The sequence below is a fragment of the Oenanthe melanoleuca genome, chromosome 11, assembly GCF_029582105.1.
Source record: "Oenanthe melanoleuca isolate GR-GAL-2019-014 chromosome 11, OMel1.0, whole genome shotgun sequence".
Lineage (NCBI taxonomy): Eukaryota > Metazoa > Chordata > Aves > Passeriformes > Muscicapidae > Oenanthe > Oenanthe melanoleuca.
In genome coordinates, this window is record NC_079345.1 from 18,550,503 (window position 1) to 18,573,599 (window position 23,097).

The 23,097-nt window shown below is 49.7% G+C and overlaps 1 protein-coding gene across 1 annotated transcript in view; it reads right to left on the reverse strand.

Moving 5' to 3' along the window:
• Window positions 1–23,097, reverse strand: part of WTIP (WT1 interacting protein) — an 85,968-nt gene that overhangs the window by 21,134 nt on the left and 41,737 nt on the right. Inside the window, exon 3 of the mRNA XM_056500714.1 lies at window positions 5,638–5,705. Within this exon, the coding sequence (XP_056356689.1) occupies window positions 5,638–5,705 (68 nt within the window). The remainder of the gene's footprint in view (window positions 1–5,637; window positions 5,706–23,097) is intronic.

Sequence of the window (23,097 nt, forward strand, 5' to 3'; positions counted from 1 at the left end):
TCCTAAATACAACATCCTCCCAGTTATCTAGAACTCCATGTGCTCTGTGATTCCCATTAGATAGGAAATGGAACAAGCTGCAACTTCCATCATTCACCTTTCAACTGAAGCTGTTTTCTTCTAAGAGTCTCACTTAGCAGAAATGGGCTCTCTGACTAATGCACCAGTCCCAGGGCTCCCTCCCAAGGGGACTTCCAAACATTTATAGTCACTGAGATGGAAAATCAAACCTCTGACTCCAGCTGACACCAGCTTCCATTACACTAAATAAAAACTATCTTCTGAGGGCCCAGCAAGTGGGACAGGCCATTTCCCACACTGCCAGGCTTGGAAAGCAGCATGTGCACAAACTGAGAAGAAAAGCCTCATTAGTATTAATATTTACATTGCAGCCATGCCCAGGGGCCCTGGCTGGGGGAAGGAGATGAAGGTGCAAGCCCTGCTCTGCCCATCACTCCTGAGGTGATATCCTGCCCCTTCCTCCAGGAAAGGCTCAGCATTCTCATTTCCCACCTGCCCCCTGATACTTTTGCATTTCTGAAATCATTGTGGCTTTTACCATTGTGGATGTAAGACAAGGCCCTCTGTGTCCTCTGTAACTTCTGCATTGCAGTGAGCAGCAAGGAGAAGTGTCCTGGGTGGGGACCAGTGGCTGGTACAGGGGACAAAGGGATCCAGAACCCCACCAGACTGCATGGAGAGGAGAAGGAGGGCTGGAGAGAGACTGCAGGGCTGCAAGGGGCTCTGCTGGGCTGGGGCTCCCTGTTCTCCTCCTGCCACAGCCCCTGGGGCTGGGCACCCTCCTGGGGAGGGCAGGGAGGGACACCCACAGCTCCTGCAGGTTTGCAATGCACAGAGTTTCTTTATGTTGTCATGTGCAAAATGAAGTTTGTGGAGCCTTTCTCTGTGAAGATTTATGGGCAGAGTTCCTCCAGTCTTACTCACTGAAATGGATGAACAGCTCTAGATGAAACTTTCAGCAGCTAATGGCAGCAAAGTTAGCCAGAGGCAAAAACCTAGCACGAAGAAGTTCAGCCTAAATGATTAAATCTGGCAAAGTTTTAAGACAGTGAAAGAGAAAATCTTAAAAGGGGAAGTTTTGGATGACCTTAATGCAGTGCACTGCAGCCTGTGGTGTCTGTAATAGGTTATTTCCAGAGCATCTGAGCCTCTTCCAGTAGTGCATTAAGCAATGTAACTAACATCTGTCATGAGGTTCATTTTCCCTCTCATCTCCTCCCTCGAGGGAAATTCTCTCATTTCTTAACCTCTACTGGACCCCCACTCAATAATGTTCATTACCTCAAGAGAAAAAGGGAAAGCCTTTCAAAAGGGGAAAAAAAAGAAAAGAGATAGATAATAGATCTAAGATTCAGGCTGCTTTGGTGACATTTTTAAAGTGTTTCTTGCCAAGCCAAACAGTATTTTTAAAAGAATTTCTTTACCTGATATTTAAGCATAGAAAAAGAAAGACAAATTAAAATTATTTTTCCTTCACCCATGATTATGCAGCAATTTATCAACAAAATGAAACACGAACATCTGACTGGGATTATTTACTATACAGTAAGGCATTTATTTTTTGTTCACTTCACCAGGAACAGTGTCTCTGTTATGGCTAGTTAGCCATCTGTGTCCAAAGAGCTTTCAGGAAAGGATTAAACTGTCATTTGTTTTATTTCTTTCCATGAAATAACTCTCCTAACAGGGCTGGGGCAAGACTTGGGTATTGCTGGACTTGCTGCTTGAAGGTGGCATTTAAAGGAGTACCTGGATGTTCCCTAGAGCTGAGGCAAAGCAATGTAAAGTTTGGGGGTTGAGTTTGTTCTTTTTGCTCCTCACACATGCAGTATCCCACTGGAAATGGCACAGATCAGGCAATGTCTTAGGCAGAAGTAGGATTATCCATGGATTTATTTTTTAAAATCTGATTCATTCACTTCATTCAATTAGCCAACAAGGGTTTAAGCACTGAGAGAATGTGCAGCTAATCAGGGCTGGAGGCAGGAGGCAGGAGGCTGACAGAAGAAGCCTGGGATGCAGAGGTGCTCCTCATCCTCCAGGTGGATGGATTCCTGCCATGCACTCCCAGCCCACAGCACTGGGGCAGCTCCTGCCACCTACAACTGCACAAGTGGCAAAAATCTTCTGGCACTTCTTCCCTGCAAAGAGAGAGCAAAAGAAGCCACCTGGTGTGGAGACAGTGCCCTCAGCAAGAGCAAACATGGGAAAATGATTTGCCAGCAGGATGTGCCCTGTGGCTCCTGAGGGTGTCCTGGGCAGCCTCCCAGCAGCAGCACAGCTCACTCCTCACCTGTGGCCACAAACCAAAACCACTTTTCCAAGCAAGAGGCAGATTTGGAAAGTTGGATGCCAGCAGCTCCTCACAGCACACTTTCAGCAGGTGGTGTTGTGGGAGCCAAAGCTCTCAGGTGCTCCCTGTGCTGGGGGGACAGCTGTGCCCTGCTGTCACCTGCCCAGCAGCTCGTGGCCACAGGGCATGAACAGAGCCCTGGAGAGCTGGGCCAGGCACTCCAGGGGACACTTCAGCAAGGGGGGCTCCTCCAGAGCCAAACACGGGAGAGCACTGGAAACAGGTTTAGCCAAGGCCTTGGCTTCAGGGACACTGTGACACTGCAGTGGATTCCACTCTGCACCTCTGAGTGCAGGAGCTGATCTGTCACAGGTGAAGTTACAGGGCCAGGCATCCCACTGAGCCCCAGCTCTGGAGACTGCTCCAGCCAGAGCTGCTCTGGCACAGCAAAACGCAGGAGAAATAAAATACTGACATCTATAGGATGCTCAACATTTCTAGCAGCTACAATAGCAGGAAACCCATAAATAATATCCATTCTTCACTACAATTTCCTGCATTTGATCACATCAAGAGCCATGTCAGCTTTTCTGCCCATCAGTGTTCAGGTGCTACTCACTGCAGCCCCAAAATCACTGTGTCCTGCCTGGACTGCCCTGCAGGACATAACCCAGCTTTGTACTACTTCATCAATGCTTTGTTTGGAGGTTTTTTGGTCTTTACTTAGAGCTAGGATTAAAAAATACATGAAGAAAAAGGATTTTTTTGTTGCTTGGGCTTGGCTGTTTGTTAAATTTTACTAAAAGTATAGAACATTTAGCAACACATGTAGCCACCAGCTAGAAGCAAGTAAAATAAAGAGAGATTTAGCTAACTACAAGGCCTTTTAAAGCTAAAGAGTTTAATAGAGAAATAACACTTAGTTATTAAATAAAAAGTATAAATAATGTAAGTTTTTATGAATTTTAGTATGGTACTGACTGTTTAACTAGAAACTACTACTTGAAACTACAAAGAAGGAGGAAGATGAGCACTGAAAGAGATAGTACTTAAATTTTTTTTATTTTGTTTTACACCTATTACTATATTATAAAAACCTTACATTTAAAACCTTTCACCATGTGACCCTGACCAACAGGAGCACCTAATTCTCCTGATCAATCCCCAGGCAAACAAAAGCCAAGGAAGAGGAAGGAGCCCTCAGCAGGCAGCATCTTCTCAGCAGCAATGCAGTTATAATGCAGTTAGACTGAATCTGTTTACATCCCCAATTTGAAATAATCTTTTCCTTGTCCCCCTGCCTTACCTTCCCTAGCATTGCACTGATGGTGTCAGCAGGGAATCCTGCACTGAAGAACTGCAGCCATGGCAGAGACTGGAAATCCCAGTTATACAGAAAAAGCATTTCATTTTCTGCTTTGGACTGAAAATGCCTCTTCTTGGAAAGGATTGGGGTTTCCCAGTGTTCAAGAGGAAGACCTGGGATGATGAAGTAGTTATAATAATTCCCTTTTTAATGGTTATTTTGCAGCCTTTTTCCCTTCAACTTTGAGAAAAGCTTTGTGCTTTCCCTGCTCACAGAACCCTAAAACAGGCAAGGTTGCTTGATTTCATTGGTGATACCAGACAATTCCTAGGATTCTTGCTATGACATCTGCTCAGGGGAGCTGAGAGAAGATGCAATTACTTCCTGAGAAGCAGCAAGATTACCACAGGCAGGGACAACATCAGAATTTGGTTTCTTTGCTGACTTACACAGTGTCCCTTTGTCTGCTTCTCCCCCATCCCTCTGCTACTGGGAATCTGCTAAAACACACCTGTGGGAAGTTTGGGCTTTTAAACCTGTGCCTTAAATGTCCCAACGGTTCCCTAACTTGCAGAAAGTTTGTTCCTATCAGATCCTTAATCTCAGTTTTTCTGGGAAAATCTCTGCAAGTATCTTCCACTACAGAACATGCCTGAGCTAAAGAGGTTTTCCCCCCACCCCATGAAAACTGAATGTTCTCCAAAAGATTAAGATTTTTAGATTTAAAATTCTTGTGTTTAGGCTGAAATTACAAGCTAATAACAACAATCATGTCATTAAGTCTGGATGAAAGGTTTTGATCATGGGGAAAGTACATTCCAACACAGTTCAAATGAAAAATCTCAGAGGTTTGAGCCCCTCCCTCTCACACTCCACCTCCTCTCCCCCTCCCTGTGCAGAAACACAGTGCAGAAAGAGCTGAAAAAAGCCAGGAAGAAAACAGAATTTTCTCTCCAGAATGCAAGCAAAACAGTAACAAGATTTAATTATAACAAGGTTCTTAATCTTCTGCACGAAACACATTTTGGTTTCTTTTCCAGCAGCTCCAGCTCACAGTAAAGGTGTAACACATGAAGGCAAGTGTAGCTTGTATTTTAGGAATTTCCATGATTTTAATGGATTGCATTGATGAGAAATGCATTTGTGCACTTTGAACTGCCAGCAACAATTTTGTTGTGGGATATACTTTGAATAATTCCTTTGCAAGAAGCATGATTATATATTCATTAGAAATGGAAAGTCGTTCTGGAAGACCCAAGCTTCTAAATTAATGGTATTTCAAGAAAGAAGGTGGCATAAATTCAACGTACTGATTGTCCAATTTATCTTCCTCTCAGCTAAAATATATCATTGCTCTCTAACTGCAGTTCCCAGCCATGCCATCCTCTTCATCTTAATTCTAAATGGTCTGCATTTATTGAATCATCTGTGGTGCACTGCACAATCCTCACCCTTAATTGCAGGGATATTTTATTTTTGGAACAACACAGCTCAGCAACAGGCTTCATTTTTCTTTTCCTGACGCAGTCTCTATTAAAGCAAGGCATTTAGAAAAGCTCTGTGAGCAGGGAGAGAAGCTGAGCTGCCCCTCCATGGCCAAGAGCTAATCACAAGGCAGCCCCAGAGCCCGTGAGCAGAGCAGTGATTAAACTGTGCCCCAACAAAGCAGCTCTGTGCAGAGCCCAGCACAAACCTCTCCCTCCTGTTAGGACTGGTGTCCCCCAGATGTTTGACTTGAGCTCAGCCCTGGCCCAGGCTCGTGGCTGTGATTCAAGTCCCAGGCTCGAGCAGCCCCAGTGTTTGTTCTGGTAATTTACACTTTGTGATGGCTCATGGACAGTTCTGTGCTTGGTGTTACAGCCCCACTCCCAACCAAGGAGTCAGTGGTAGGTGCTTCCCCATTCCACCACTGGCAGGAGCCCTGCATTATCAAACCATCTCTCAGGGCAAACAAGCCAACAAAAAAGAACAATTTGCTTTAGAAATAATAAAAAAAAAAGCCTAAAATCTTACTTACTAGGAAGTCTTCTTCACAGTACACCTTGCCATTGACATTGTAGAATGCTTTTCCTCGTAGTCTTCTCCCTGTCAAAGCACAGGACCATCAGAGTTTTGTTCATCCCCAAACCCAGCTGCTCAGGATGCAAAGTGAAAAGCACACCCACTCTGTCTGTGGGGCTTGTTCCTGGCCCCTCTGTTCCCTGAAGGACCCACCCAGGGCTGAGGGTCAAGCTCCTGGCTCTGTCTGGCCTTACCAAACCAGCTACCAAACCTTGCCTTAAGCACCAACTAAATGTCACCTTTAAGCATGGATTATGGAACCCAGTTCCTGAAAAATGTGCAATCTAAGCTCAACATTTATTTGGGGGAAAAAGGCTCCTTTGCAAATTGAGACAATTTTCTTGGCAGGTAAAATCAATCCCAGCAGGCTCACAGCCACTGCAATCACCAGCAGCAGCAGCTGTCTCCAAAGGATTACACAAAGGATGCTGCAGATGGATGCTCCTGCCACCCCCAAAAATATTCATCATCAATGCCACAGCAGCTCCCTGAGACACTAAAGCAGTACAAGGCACACATCACAGAGGGAAGGGCAGTAAAATCACACAGAAAACAAGAGATTTTGTATTCAAGCTTTGGCATTTGCCATTTCATTAGCCCACGTGGAACTCGACTGACAAAGCCTGTGCCAGTCACTGACTGAGGCTCCCCTTACAGTGAAGAAAGGCACAGAGACCCAGCAGGAAGGATTCAAACCAGGAACTCCAGAACCACCAAGCACAATCAGTTTGCAGACACAGCACTTCAGTGTACACCAGTGTAAAAGCAGAGGGAGAAGGGAAAGCACACTCATCCCAACTCCTCATTCCTGCTCTGCCAGGGTCCCACTGGCCAGAGCTCCCAGGCATGGGGGAGCTCTCAGCAGCCCCAGGGCTGCCTCAGGTGGGCCAGCAGTGACACAGGCAGGAGGAATTCACAGGTGAGCACATCCCAGGTCACTCCATGGAACCAGCCTGGGCTCTGCAGCTCCACCAGAGCTGATCTCCACAGAGGGCTGGATGCTGACCGAGGGGCAGGAGTGCTCCCCACGGTTTCCATAAACAATCTGGAGGAAAATATGATTAATTTTGTGTTTGAAAGCCTCTTTTGCACGTTGCCACTGTGATGTGATCCTGGGAAACAGCGTGTGGCACAAAGGAGCTGGGATTGGGCTGGTGCTTTTGGGAAATCACATGCTGCATGTGGCTGTCTGGTGGTTTTACTGCCCTGCTGAGGGAAAAGCCTCTTTTGTGTGCACATTCTTGGGCTGTGGCTCTCACGGGCTGTTGTCTCCATACTGCTGGGAGGAGGAGTCAGCTCTGTTTGTCTTTCCAGCTGCCCCGTGGCTCTGGAGGGGACCAGGACCTGCTGACATGGGCAATGTGCTCATCCCCCCGAGAGTCTTGGGTGAACCTGGACAAGGCACAGGGCAGGGACAGCAGCCAGGGACCTTGGGGCCTCTCTACTGGTGCAGGAGCAACCCCAGCTAGATCCGGATTGTTAAACCTCTCTAGGGAAACGTAAAGTACATGAATGAAAAAAGGAAAGAGGCCAGAATGTCTCTGTCAGATCCAGCCTTGGCACACAACTTGTCTTTAGCTGGTGGACATGAAAAGTCCACCCAGAACAGGGACCTGCCTTGGATGTGATGATGCAGCAGCTCCCCTGTGCTCCCCCCAGAGCTGGGTCTTTGCTGCAGGGGACAGTCCTGGCCATCATCTCACACACACAGAGCACTGGGCATCCCTCACACACAGAGCACTGGGCATCCCTCACACACAGAGCACTGGGCATCCCTCACACACAGAGCACTGGGCATCCCTCACACACAGAGCCCTGGGCATCATCTCACACACAGAGCCCTGGCCATCATCTCACACACAGAGCACTGGCCATCATCTCAGCCCTGTGCCAGGCCCCATTGTGAGTGTGCTGGGTCCCTGCTCTGCTGGGATTCCTGCTCTGCTGGGATTCCTGCACTGCTGGGATTCCTGCACTGCTGGGTCTCTGCTCTGCTGGGATTCATGCACTGCTGGGATTCCTGCTCTGCTGGGATTCCTGCTCTGCTGGGTCCCTGCACTGCTGGGATTCCTGCTCTGCTGGGATTCCTGCTCTGCTGGGATTCCTGCTCTGCTCGGTCCCTGCACTGCTGGGATTCCTGCACTGCTGGGATTCCTGCTCTGCTGGGTCCCTGCACTGCTGGGTCCCTGTTCTGCTGGTCCCTGCCCTGCTCTGTCCCTGCCCTTCAGGGTCCCTGCTCCCTGCCCATCCCACAATCCCAGCACTCAGAGCTGCTCTCTCTGCCCCACACCTGCCATCCCTGCACCACACTGCACTCCCAGCACCTTTCAAAACTGAGGGAAAATACCATTTCCCCATTTTTCTGTTGAAAAAGACAAGACACCTATTAGAGAACTGACTTGCCTAAACTCATAAAGCAGGCAAGCAGCTTGCTCACATGATAATGACTATTACTAGCAATGATTAATGAGAGTGACAGGCCTTTTACCTTAGAAGAATTTCATTCAGGGACTATACAATAACTATCTCATAAACAAGAAACAGCAAGTTATCACCCAAACAACCTTGGATGCCCACACTGGCTTCTACATCCTGAATTTCAGAAACAAGGGCAGAAGTGTGCATTGCACTGCCCTCCAGAAGTGAACATGGTCAAAGAGCACCCTGAGAGTGCCTGGGCATCCTGAGCAAACTGCAGTGCAGAGGGAAGGGCTGGGGATTGCAGCCAGGGAGACAGGAACCCTGAGGAGAGCAGGGCTGGTGCCCCCAGCCCCAGGGCAGCACCTTCATTTTGGGATGCCTGCCCCAAGCTCCAAGGGGATTTCACCCCTCAGGGTCCTGGAGCAACCTGGGGATCTGCACAGCACCAGGTTCTGTGTAGCTGTAATCTGTTACTGTCAATTAGGCAGGAATGGTGAGTTAAACCCCCCCTGATGTTCCTGCAGCCAGGGAAGGTAACATCACCCTGCCCACTGGTGCAGGCCCTGCTGCTTGGCTCTCCTGGGAATGGCTGTGTCTAGCCAAGCCTGCTTACTATTTGCTTTCATAATATTGAAACAAAAAAAAAAGCCAAGAGCTTCTGACAAAACTTGATGCAACTTGCTGACAGCTCATTACAATGACAAAGCAGCCTGGCAGAGTTCAGCAGTGTGGGGTTTCACAAACCCTGCACTTGCTCCTCCTGCTCTGCATCCCCACCTTGGCACACCTGCCCTGCCAGACCAGTTTGCAGCAGCAGCAGTGAGGCAGCAGCTCCATTCCACACTGGAGAGCAGCAGCACAGGGAGTGAAAGGGCAGGGATCCATCCATCCATCCATCCCAGCCTGGGCAGGGATCCATCCATCCCAGCCTGGACAGGGATCCATCCATCCCAGCCTGGACAGGGATCCATCCATCCCAGCCTGGACAGGGATCCATCCATCCAGCCTGTGCAGGGATCCATCCATCCCAGCCTGGGCAGGGATCCATCCATCCCAGCCTGGACAGGGATCCATCCATCCAGCCTGTGCAGGGATCCATCCATCCATCCACCCTGGGCAGGGATCCACCCATCCATCCCAGCCTGGGCAGGGATCCATCCATCCATCCCAGCCTGGGCAGGGATCCATCCATCCATCCACCCTGGGCAGGGATCCACCCATCCATCCCAGCCTGGGCAGGGATCCATCCATCCATCCAGCCTGGACAGGGATCCATCCATCCAGCCAGCCTGGGCAGGGATCCATCCATCCATCCAGCCTGGACAGGGATCCATCCATCCATCCAGCCTGGACAGGGATCCATCCATCCATCCAGCCTGGGCAGGGATCCATCCATCCCAGCCTGTGCAGGGATCCATCCACCCATCCACCCTGGGCAGGGATCCATCCATCCCAGCCTGTGCAGGGATCCATCCACCCATCCACCCTGGGCAGGGATCCATCCATCCCAGCCTGGACAGGGATCCATCCATCCCAGCCTGGGCAGGGATCCATCCATCCATCCCACTCTGGACAGAGATCCATCCATCCCAGCCTGGACAGGGATCCATCCATCCAGCCTGGACAGGGATCCATCCATCCAGCCTGTGCAGGGATCCATCCATCCATCCCAGCCTGGACAGGGATCCATCCATCCCACCCTGGGCAGGGATCCATCCATCCCAGCCTGGGCAGGGATCCATCCATCCAGCCTGGGCAGGGATCCATCCAGCCAGCCTGGGCAGGGATCCATCCATCCACCCTGGACAGGGATCCATCCATCCAGCCTGGGCAGGGATCCATCCAGCCAGCCTGGGCAGGGATCCATCCATCCCAGCCTGTGCAGGGATCCATCCATCCCAGCCTGGACAGGGATCCATCCATCCCAGCCTGTGCAGGGATCCATCCATCCCAGCCTGTGCAGGGATCCATCCATCCCACTCTGGACAGGGATCCATCCATCCCAGCCTGGGCAGGGATCCATCCATCCCAGCCTGTGCAGGGATCCATCCATCCCAGCCTGGACAGGGATCCATCCATCCACCCTGGACAGGGATCCATCCATCCCACTCTGGACAGGGATCCATCCATCCCAGCCTGGGCAGGGATCCATCCATCCCAGCCTGGACAGGGATCCATCCATCCCACTCTGGGCAGGGATCCATCCATCCCAGCCTGGACAGGGATCCATCCATCCAGCCTGTGCAGGGATCCATCCATCCCACTCTGGACAGGGATCCATCCATCCATCCCAGCCTGGGCAGGGATCCATCCATCCCATCCTGGGCAGGGATCCATCCATCCATCCCACTCTGGGCAGGGATCCATCCATCCCAGCCTGGACAGGGATCTATCCATCCATCCCAGCCTGGGCAGGCTCCTGACAGCAGCAGCAGCCTTTGGGAGAAGCCCCTTGTCCCTGAGTGCTCTCCAGCCTTGCCTTCCCACAGAAAACACTGCAGGACAAACAGGTAAGTTCCTTTCCTGACCCCACCCTGGAGGGCAGCGAGCACCAGGCTGGGAGCAGAGACTCAACACTGCAGCCAGCACTGAAACACCCCCGAGATCATCCAGCAGAAAATGAATGAAAGCTAGAAATGACTCTGTCCCAAGGACTGATCACAGCTGGGGATTCACAACAAACATCCAAAAGAATGCAGGTTTGTGGAACTCTTAAAAAAAATTAAAGCAGAACCACCTCTAAGTTTTTAACAGTGGTTTGGACATTTAACCAGTTTATAAGTCTCTGTTATTGAAATGTGTCTATCAATTACTTTCTACACAATTTTTATCTACTACATGTCACAAACTAAAAGGAAGGAATGGGAGAGCTGTTCTTTTATCAAATGATTCAAGTCAAAGACAGCTTGCAAAAGGAAAAATAACCCCCAGTTGACACAGGCTGTCCACAAGTATTCTCCCCAGTCTCCACAACACTTTGCTGGGTGGTGAAAACACACCAGCCAGGAAGCCAAGATGGACTAAAACTTTTCCCCAGTGCTGTTTCAAATGCTGCTCCAGACCCCATGGAACAAAAGGTGAATGAGCCCAGGTTTTACAGCCTTGGGGACATGGCCCAAAAGAGCACTGGAAGCGTCCTGCCCCCTCCCCTCCAGCCTGGAAAGCACCTTCTGAGCTCCCCCTGAGTATGTGCCTGTGGGGAGGCCAGTTTATCAATCACAGCCTTCAGTGGAAGATCTCCTGTCTCACACAGGATGGATGGAACTGGATCAGGGCTGACACCCCCTCCCTGAAAGACAGGAGATAGGAATGTCTCACTGTCACAGCAGGGTTATTAGACCTAATTACTGCTTGCAGCCTGCTTTGAAGTTGAAAAGTGCCAAGCATTATTATAATATTTTAAGTACTTTGATGATTGAAAACACACAACCCTTTGGTAATCATGATTTAGGAGCAGTGTAGAGTAAGCAAGTTCATGTGAGAAGCCTGCATTGTCTCCGTGCCTGACGCTGCTCAAACACAAACAGCTCCCTCTGACATCATGGGAATGCTGCAGCCCCAGCCCTGCCTCCCAGATAATGCCTGCTGCATCCCAGAGATTACAGCGAGCTGAAAACCCACAGCACAGCACCCCTCACCACCAGCATCCCTCTCCTGTATTCTCAGCAGAGATTTGCCTCTTCCAACTCCACGTGGGAAAGTTTCAGTGTTAGAGGGGACAAAGTGAAGTGACTGATAATGTCCTGTTATTGCTAATGGCACAGCTGTGTGGAACAAGGATTCTATTTTAGCCACAAAATGTAATTAAACCTTCCCATATGGAGTGCAGTCCAAGAGTTTAGTTGTAGGTACGACTGCTAAAGTTAGGAAATTCATTAAAGCAGAGCTAATAACAGTCTGAAGAGCCCCAGTTAACACTGTGGAGCATCACTCCAGTGATTGCTGGCCATGGCTGTGCAGCCAGAGAGGTGCAGTCTGGCACAGGCAGGGTGGTGTCCCTGCCAGAGCCCCCAGCACTGCCATGCCCTGCTCCTGCTGGGAAAGGGGCACCCAGGAGCTCCTGACTTGTCTCACAGCAGCAAGACACATCCACAGCATCTTTCTTCAACAGCTCTTTCTGGAGGGGAAAATAAAATTCTCACATTGCTTCTGTCCTTGAGATTCCTCCTTTTTCCTGCTTAACAAGCTGTCAGTGCTAAGGCTGATGGGGACAGGCAGTGAGGATCTCTGGCTCTGGGAGCTCTGGTCCATGACTTGCCCAGCTTCCTGAGTGCAGCTCTTCATGCCTGGCTGACCAAAGAGCTGTGCCTGTTTTAGTTAGCAATATTAAACATGGACCTAATTGCTTGTTAACTGCTTCAGATGCCATCTCAGCAGAGACTGTGACACCAGCACCAGCTCTCATCTCATCCCAGCACCTTCAGTGGCATCTCCCAAAGCCTTCAGACTACAGGGGTGTGTAAACACACACACACAGAGGATTAGTACACAACATTTGCTCAAATACTTCCCAGATACCCTAACAGTGAAGGAAAATCCCCATGTGCTGCCCCAAAGCCCTGTGCAGGTGGAGTGAGACACGAGGTGGCCTGAGCTGAGCAAATGCCTCTGCCTGCCCACTGCCCACCCTGCCACCCTGCTCACCACGTCAATTCCAGCAGGCCAAGCCTGCTCTGTGCCCTGCTCTGTGCTCCTGTGCTCTGTGCTCTGCTCTGTGCTCTGCTCTGTGCCCTGCTCTGTGCCCTGCTCTGTGCCCTGCTCTGTGCTCTGCTCTGTGCCCTGCTCTGTGCTCTGCTCTGTGCCCTGCTCTGTGCCCTGCTCTGTGCCCTGCTCTGTGCCCTGCTCTGTGCCCTGCTCTGTGCTCTGCTCTGTGCCCTGCTCTGTGCTCTGCTCTGTGCCCTGCTCTGTGCCCTGCTCTGTGCTCTGTGCTCTGCTCTGTGCCCTGCTCTGTGCCCTGCTCTGTGCCCTGCTGTGCCCTGCTCTGTGCCCTGCTCTGTGCTCTGCTCTGTGCCCTGCTCTGTGCTCTGCTCTGTGCCCTGCTCTGTGCTCTGCTCTGTGCTCTGTGCTCTGCTCTGTGCCCTGCTCTGTGCCCTGCTCTGTGCTCTGTGCTCTGCTCTGTGCCCTGCTCTGTGCTCTGCTGTGCCCTGCTCTGTGCCCTGCTCTGTGCCCTGCTCTGTGCCCTGCTCTGTGCTCTGCTCTGTGCCCTGCTCTGTGCCCTGCTCTGTGCCCTGCTGTGCCCTGCTCTGTGCCCTGCTCTGTGCCCTGCTCTGGGCTCTGCTCTGTGCCCTGCTCTGTGCCCTGCTCTGTGCTCTGCTCTGTGCCCTGCTCTGTGCTCTGCTCTGTGCTCTGCTCTGTGCCCTGGCTCTTGTTCTGGGGCTGCTCTCTGTGCACCCATGGGCTGCCCACGCTCCCAGGGCTCTGTCCCAGCCCAGGGTCCCCCCAGGTCCTGCCCACAGCATCACAGGGGCACCAGCAGAGCCTGGCACACCCTGCAGCTCCTCCTGGCAGGCAGTGACTGTCCTCACCTGTGTGACACCACCTGATGACTGAGGAGCTGCAGCACACACAGCTCAAGGGAGTCAAAACTCCAGAACCCAAACCAGCTCTCCACAAACCCCCAGGGCTGGACAGCTACTATTCCTGAACAGTGGAAGCTAAATTTTAAGTCACCAGATGAGTCCAGGAGCTGAAACTTCAAGAGAAATACCAAGTTTTACAAACATAACAAATAATTGAAAACATTAGGTAATAACAAACCATCCCTGCCACCTCCTCTGCCCAGACACCTCTGGCTAAAACTGGAGCAGAATTTCACCCAGGAGAGTTGTTGCCTTTTAAGCAGCAGAGAAGGTTGGCCTGCCTAGGAATTGAAGATGTGCCAAAAGACAACAAAAGCTTCCAAAGCTTTTCCTTTATTTGTTCCCATTCTTTCTTTACTCGCATGTGAGTTTGGACCTGCAGTTCCTCATCCCTCCCTCTGGCTTGCACTGCCTGTCTGCACAGAGGTTTTCTTTCCACGGGGCTTCTGCCACTCCACCCACTGGGAGCAGGGCAGTCCGAGGCTGCTTTAGCCTCTCAGTAACTGTTAATTAAATTTTTCTCCTCGGTCCCCTGCAGCTGGCTCACACAAAGCTCTGCGAGCCGTGGTGAAGCTGCCACCACAGCCAGGGTGCCAGGAGGGCTCTGAGCTCCAGCCCAGCCTGGAGAAACCTCCATCCCCCATCCCCACAGCCCCCTCCCCTCCTCCTGATGCTCTTTGTGAAAGGAGGGGTGAATTTCTGGGGTTTTCAGGGGTTTTAAGATAGGGGAAGAAAAAAAAAAAAATCAATGCCAAATTCCTTTGAATAGAAGATACTGCATGTTGGCAGAAGCCACTTTTCACAGACTCCAGCCGTTTGAAATCTGAAACACTAAAAAGTGGCTACTGTGGATGTGCTGTATTCTTCTTTTCAAAGCAATCTGGCACACGATTTTGCTCCCCTGTTCCAGGACCCAATCCTGCATTCCTTTCACGATCAGACTCCCATTGACTTTAAGGAATGCAGGATTGGATCCTAAATGTGTGCTTTGCTCACACAATAGCTCCTCATGGTTAGGATCTATTGAGAAAGGCACACTTTAAAAACCATTTGGAATTGCAGGCTCATCCACCAGGCCAGAATGCCTGTAAAGATCTCCCATTATTTCAGGAAAAATGCTCAGTGTCTGGATTGCACACACACACACACACGTTTTCCTGGTTTCAAACTGCAGGCACAGCTTAGCTTGAGATGCATCAAAATATTTTGAGCACTGACCTGATAGCTCCTAAAGAAACCACGTGTAGTTTTAGGTTTTTTTAAAAAAAAAACAAACAAAAAAACAAAAAAAAAAACCAAAAAAAACTCTGGGGAAGGAGAAAAAAAGAAAAAAAGGCACCAAATCAAACATATAAGCAGCTGAATCTTAAAGGTCGGTTTTTCAGAGAACTTTTGTAAAAGCCTGTAAAAGACCTGCCCTGGCTAAGACAAAACAGAGCCTTGCACTGCTGTTTTTGAGGATGCTGTATATTGAGTTACGAGGCTATTACCATGCAAATCTCAAATGTACAAGCTTTCTACTCGGCCATAAACACAAAACAGTATACATTGTCCTTTCAGAAGAAAAGGTTTGCTGCTAAAATAGCAGAAGCCCTACGTAAATAACCAACATTCTTTCTGCCTGAGGTCACTGACTTGGCCTATTCAATTCCAGGCTAGTCTGGGATTTGACAATCTAAGCAGGGGAGAGGCCCTTTCCTTTTTTTCAAAAGAATGCTGGGATTTTATTTGAAATTTAAACTCTTGCAAACAAAAGGTGGCATCGTATGTTGGAGGCCTATGAAGGTGGAGTACAGGATGTGTATTGTTTTCTCCCTTTACATAGGTTCTTTCAGGAAAGAGTATTCAGTCTGTGAACAGATTCTAATAAAATATTATCATCAGATAGGCAGACGTAGCAAGATATGAACAAACACTTTAAAGAGACTAGGAGATTAAAATCCAAGAAATATTGATGTGGAAAAAGCATAAAAATTGTTTAAAATAATATTTTAAATTACAATTTAAAATAAATTGTTTTCAAATTAATAATTGGAAACCATTCTCTAGTTTAAGTTCCTACAGTAATTCATATTTGTACACCAAAACTGAGCTTTTCAGTGCAAATTCCAAAGTCAGCATGCATTCTCACTCTCCATCTCGTTGCTCTGCCCTGGGGAGGCAGATGATAGTGAACTGTTTTTGCCCCAGTTCCCATTGCCCAGCTCTTACTTGGACTCTGACAAAAGCACACTCCTGTGTGATACAATGATCATCTCCCCTCTGGGCTGCTGTCCAGGCACACACTGCCCTGTACAGCCCCTGGGCATGTCTGCAGCACAAGGTAAACTCGAGACTCTCCTCTGCATTTACCTTAACCTGCCACGATGTCCAAGGGAAAAACTTCAGTATCTTCCCTGGGGTTTCACCCGTGGCAGCCACAGCACTGAAGAGAACAGCTCTGTACCCAGTAGGTGCATCCAGCCCCCTGCATCCTGCATCCCACATCCCTGCATCACTGAATCCTGCATCCCTGCATCCCACATCCCTGCATCACTGAATCCTGCATCCCTGCATCCTGCATCCTGCATCCTGCATCCCACATCCCTGCATCCCTTCATCCCTGCATCCCACATCCCTGCATCACTGAATCCTGCATCCCTGCATCCCACATCCCTGCATCACTGAATCCTGCATCCTGCATCCCTGCATCCCTCATCCCTGCATCACTGAATCCTGCATCCTGCATCCCTGCATCCTGCATCCCTGCATCCCACATCCCTGCATCACTGAATCCTGCATCACTGAATCCTGCATCCTGCATCCAGCCCCCTGCATCCTCCATCCTGCCTCCCTGCATCCCGCATTCTGCATCCCTGCATCCCACATCCCTGCACCCTGCATCCTGCATCCCTGCATCCCTGAATCCCACATCCCTGCAGTGCAGCCCCCTGCAGGACCCAGCCCACTGCAGCCCCAGGTGGGTGCTGAGGGCACATTTCTGCCCCAGCCTCGCTGCATGGCTGCAGCTGTCAGCCTCAGCAGGACCATGTAGATAGATAGTGAGTATCTTTTGTTACCTTGCTGGAAAGCCCCACCTTTCTTGGCAGGGAATCCATAATCTCCGTGCCATGTTTACTCTAGTGTGGAGTTCTCTCTTCCTTTCTGTCTCCTCCTACTCTTTGGTCAGGTTATTTAACCTAAAGGTTGCTTACAGCTGCAGGGACAAGGAGCTCTCTGACCTCTGGCACTCTGGCAAGAAGTTCCTGTGCAGACCCTTTTATAAACTTAGCAGATACTTTCAAGATTCCATATAATTTGCTGAAGTTTAAACTGGCAGATGTTTCCTTTCTCTCCCACTTACATATTTATTCTATCCCATACCACCCATCAATTTCAGGGTTAACACATAAATTATTTCCACAGAGCTCTAACAGAAGAACTCATGCTGAAAAAGGGTTTGCAAAAACATAAGCCAAATATATATTTAAAAACAGAAATGCAACTGCCTGCATTGATCTAACAGCTACTTCAGGTCTATATATTAACATATATCTTAAAATATATTACTTAACAAGGCAGCAAGTGGCAACACAAGAAAATGCAAAATAAAGCTCCAAGTGTACCTCAATTTAATGTTTTTCCCCAAGGGCTGGGATTACAAATGCAAAGAACCCCCACCAAACCATGAGAAGCTGGGAGGGCAGGGGGTACAGCTCTTCCCCCAAGGCAGCTTCCACTGTGGGGAGCTTTCACCATTTCATCACAGCCTCTTGCTTGTTATCAGCAAAGAATTCCAATTTTCCAGCTGCTGCCTGTAAGCCAGGACTTAAAAGAGTACTTGTCTTGTCTGACTGTCCCAGGGTCCAAGTGCCAGCCCATTCTATGGCAGAGTAAATCCATCCCCAAAGGGCAGCCAGTCCAGCAGGACACACCTCCCAGCAGCTACCCCTGTGTCAGGGTGGGGGGCTCTCAGCCAGCAAGAACCACCACAATGTCAGCAACAAGCATCCAGCTATCCTGGCTCCAGACCTGGCCAGGAAGTTCATTGGGAAGGAGCAAGCAGGGCTCACACAGCTGCAGTTCCCAGGAATAACCTCTCAGCTTCCAGCAGCCAGCACTTAAGGCCTTCCTGCACCACAGGTTGCATCATAACTATTATGTTTAATAGCCTCACTGGACCAATTCTTCTCTAATTTGTCTAATTTCTCTATGAGATCATTTATATTTTTGGCCTCCACACTGTCCCCTATGGCAGAGTCCCACAATTTCACTGTGCATTGTATGAAAAGTTCCCTTTTTTTCTTTTCAACCTCTGCTGATCTCAAGCTTCTGTTGCACCCTAGAGAACTCAGCAGCCTCTGCAGTCATCACCACCAGACTAAAGAGCTCTGTAAGTCAAAGTCTGAAACTTCAGCTGCACCTGGATGTGAATGGGATGCGCATCTCCAGCACAACTGGTATTTTTATCTGGCAGCATTCTGAGACTCTGCTCAGGTCTTCTTTGTACAACACAGGCATGGACACACACACACATGGAACAGAGTCCCTGAATCAAAGTTCACTCTGTGATCCCCTGAGGGACACAGGACCAACCTCCTGAGTTCTGCATGCCCCAGGTTCCTGAGCAGCCTTTGTGAGCTGCTGAGAAACACAACGGGAGGCAAGTCCTATGGGAACACATCCAAAAGAAGATGCTACTGTATTCCAATAAGATTAAAGGAAGAAAAGAAGGAAGAAGAAAAAAAAGATGCTTGGTCCTCAGTGTCATGTGAACATCCAGAGCAGGAAGAACCCACTGGAGGCTCCAGCTGACAACCAGCAAACGCTGGGTAAGGCTGCTGGACCTGGGTCACTGCAGAGCCCTCACCATCACTGCCAGGTGCTTTGCTGCAAGTCATTATTCTCCACTGAAGTTCAGCCCCAGCTAAAGTCCCATCTTAGCCAGGCTCTGAAGCAGAGGAAGAGAAATCTGAACAAGAGCTGGCAGGTTGCTGAATGTCATCTTTGCACGGAATGAGCTGCAGCATCCCTCTCCTACATACAAACAAGTTTGTTGAACAAAAGGAGTGGACACAGCCCAGTCCTGTGACAACACGCAGGAGAGCCTCGAGGGAGATGAGCAATTTCCCCAAACTCTCTCCTGCAGCTGTCTCACAAAAACACGAATGGATTTGCAAAGCTGGTGCTTCCTCACGGTGAGTCAGCAGCGGGTGAGCAGCATCCAAGGGCGCTGCTGCTGAACCTCCCCAGCAGCAGGGCTGGGCTGAACCAGGTCCAGGGTGCCCAGCACTCCATGGTGGGGGGGAACCAAGCTCACAGTGTATGATCCTCCTTCCCTTGAGACAGAGCTTTGCAACAGTGAGATTGTTAAGATCCACAGTGCCTAGAAATGACATCTTGAGCAACAGCTGTGACCCCTTTTCTTCGTGGGACAATGGAAGAATGTGTCAGGGAGTGGTGCTTGGGTCCAGAAACACGAAGAAAACTGAGAGAGGACAGCACACAGTGAAAAAAGAAGTTCAGAATGACAGAGTATTAAAGCACCTGCAAGTTCTGAAGGACATTCTTTGGGTTTAGATTCTTCAGCTGTAACTTTGAAAGATTTGCACAGAGAACAACTCTCCTGGGGAACAACTACACTGGTGTTAATAATGTTATTTCAGATTTATCCTGGGTAACTTGGAACAAAACATCCCTAGGACCTGAGATATGTGTTTTAGACAACATTCCAGTATTCTTTGCTGCAAACAAAACAAAACTGAAAATCAAAGTTGCACTCAATTACTGAAATGGATTGGGGTTTGCTCAGCCAATTTGAAATCTAATCAAAGATCAGCCCTCCTTGGGCTGCCCTTGATATTTGTGCTGACCACAGCTTCCTGCAACAGGTCACATTAGTACTAAACCCACAAGCAGCTCCCAAGCCAGAGGGCTCAATAGGTACAGCTCCTGACAGTACACTCACTTCTTTTGGCACTCAGGTACAATAAGGATATTGTTCCTTTAATGCTTAGCTTTCCTTTTAAGAAGCATGTGAGGTTTCAGCCAATTCTCCACAACGATTAGTTCAGGATGAATGTACTTAACTCAGGATTCAGCTGGAAAGAGCCCAAGTAGATGCAATCAATTTTCTGCTAACTCCACTTCCTTCCTCTCTTCTCTACCCAGCATGAGACATCAGCTCTCCACTGCAGCCACTGGTGACTAAGAACTGCAAACCTCTGCCCTCAGCCATGCTGCTATCAAAGCTGGTCACTCCTCATTTCCCCTGGTTTTTGGGTTTTTCACTTGCCCAGCATTTGGGTTAGGGGAAAAAGGCTCTAGAAGCAAATATGAAAAAGCAGTTACACAGCAAACCACAAACATCAAATGCACTGGCTCCTGTGACCCAAAGTTATTCACTCACACCTGCACAGGATCAGCTGCAGAATTTCACTGATAAAGGACCTTCCCCTTTGTGCAAACTGAGCCCTCCTGGAGGTTTCAGTGCACAGGTGCTGTATGATCTGCCAGCTTCTGTGCTGCCACCTCTGTGTGTGAACCAAATTATCTTCACCATCATCACCCAAACCCCACAGGACTTCAGAGAGAGCCACCAGCTCCTCTCCCTGAAGGAGCCCCAGTGCAGGGCCCAAACCAGCCCACTGTAACAGGGATGATTTGCTACTTGAATCTAAACAGGGTAATAAAAAATAACATCCCTTCAAAAACAGGGCTTAGAAAACATGAGCTCTGGCTCTCACCTACATACTTTCTGAAGAGATTAAGTAGATGATTTCCAGCCTTATTTTCCCAAGTGCACACATTCTGCTTTGTTAAATAACTCATGGAATCAGCAGAACAAGCCCTGGTGGCTGTGTGTTCTTTGGGCTTTCTTCCCCTAATCCAAAATTTTGATCGTACTCCTCTACCAGTAAAAAATGTTTGCACGTGCATTTGAATACACCTACATTTATATATTTATAAATTCTGTACATCCACTTGTGAAGTATTTTCTCCCTGCACCCTAAAGGATCATCTTTAACACTTTTCTGGGGAGCCTGCAGCCCACTTTGGAGACTGCTGCTCTGGAGACCACTGCACGGTTAATACAGGTTCAGCAAATTGTTTCCATGGGTCTGAATTTGCACTGCCGTGGTTCCTAAGGTCAGTAATCCACTGACTCACCCAATAAGGTTATTTGCATTACTTCCAGGAAAAGTTCTGCAGGCAGGGCAGTTGGAAGAGTGGCAGTGCAGAGTACCCAGGGGAGATGTGTGACTGAGGTGCTGTCACTATATCTAATTTAATGTCAGGACACAGCACACTTGTGTTTTAGAGCACACTGACAGACAACTGCTGAGATGCAACAGTGAGCAATCAAAAACGACTGCTAGAAGACTGCTCTTAGATATGCACTAAATCAGACACCTTTCACTCTGCACAGCACAGCCAGAAGAGCTGCAAGGGGTTGGGGGCTGTGTGCTGGCACCACCCCAGCAGAGCCAGCCCTGCTGGCTGCAGTCAGAGCACTGCTGATGCTCCTGCTTACAGCAGATACTTCACAAGTGACTCTCCTCCACTTCCCTGCCTGTTTCTTGCCTGGCTCAACATTCACTTTTACCACTACTCCAAACACAGTTCAACTTCACAGGAGTTTGGTAAACACATGGTTAATCCAGGAAGGTTTTAGGTAGGAAAAAAATCAGCTTGGGGGCTGATGGAGAGGAGGAGAAAGCACCAAGCCTGCGGGAACATCCAGAGCTGGGAGCACTGCTGGAAACTCTTCCCCAGCTGCAGTGAGTGCCTGGCCCAGGCTGGGCTGCAGGAGATGGAGGAGGGAGCAGGGGATGGCAGGGATGGAGCAGCAGGGATGCAGGAGCTGAGGGAGCAGCAGGGATGGAGCTGCAGGGATGGAGCAGCAGGGATGGAGCAGCAGGGATGACGAGGCAAGGGATGGAGCAGCAGGGATGACGAGGCAAGGGATGGAGCAGCAGGGATGGCAGGGATGGAGCAGCAGGGCAGGAGCTGCAGGGATGGCAGGGATGGAGCTGAGGGTGATGACACTGTCAGAGCTGAGCCACCCCCAGAAGCAGTGACAGCACTAACAGCACGTAAGGAGGTGCAGGGGCCCAGAACAGGAGCACTGGGTTTTGTGCACCCATAAAAGCAGCCTGTGGAGACAAGAGCAGGACAGTGCTCAGAGCAGTGAGGGACCCCATCACCAGCACCCAGCCCTGCTGTGCCACCAGCACCCATGGCATGAACAGGCAGAGGAGAGGGAGGGTCTCCCTCAGACTGAAACCTGCTCCTCCAGGCTGCCCCTAACACCACAAGGCAGAAAGCACTCTGGGGGATTTTGGGAATGGCTTCACAGGGCCCCAGTAACCTCAAAAGCAATGGAGTTTCCCTTGGGGTTTTAAACCCCATTGCAGAGTCCATGGTGGTCAAACAGCCTCCTGGGCACCCTCCTGCCCCAAAGTGCCTCTCCCAAACAGCAGCAGGAGACCAGAGCACTTCAAAAACCACTGGGCAGATCTTTGAGAGGATAAGCAACACTCCCTGCCCCACAGGCTGCCAGGCCCCTCCAGCCATGTCACACACAAACACAGAAACACACCAAAGTTACACCTTCACCAGCACCTGGCTCTGTGGGACACGGGACAGACTGAAATGCTCTTTGTCACTTCAGTGACAAGGGTGGGTTATTCATCACCCAGGAGCAGCCACTTTGTGGGTGAAGTGCTGAAGGCCCTGAGCACCCACCACCCCAAAACAATGGCAGGAGGTCACTCTGGCCCATGACCACAGGACACAACCTGCTCCCAAGTGCCCAGTGCCCAAGAGAAATGGAGCAAACACTGAACACCATCCCAGAGGAACCTCACTCCATCCCAGAGGAACCTCAACACCATTCCATAGGAACCTCACACCATTCCAGAGGAACCTCACACCATTCCCAGAGGAACCTCACACCATTCCCAGGGGAACCTCACACCATTCCAGAGGAACCTCACTCCATTCCAGAGGAACCTCACTCCATCCCAGAGGAACCTCACACCATTCCATAGGAACCTCAACACCATTCCCAGAGGAACCTCACACCATCCCAGGGGAACCTCACACCATTCCCAGGGTAACCTCACACCATTCCCAGAGGAACCTCAACACCATCCCAGAGGAACCTCACACCATCCCAGAGGAACCTCACACCATTCCAGAGGAACCTCACACCATCCCAGAGGAACCTCACACCATTCCAGGGGAACCTCACACCATTCCAGAGGAACCTCACACCATTCCCAGGGGAACCTCACACCATTCCCAGGGGAACCTCACACCATTCCAGAGGAACCTCACACCATTCCCAGGGTAACCTCACACCATTCCAGAGGAACCTCACACCATTCCCAGAGGAACCTCACACCATTCCAAGAGGAACCTCACACCATTCC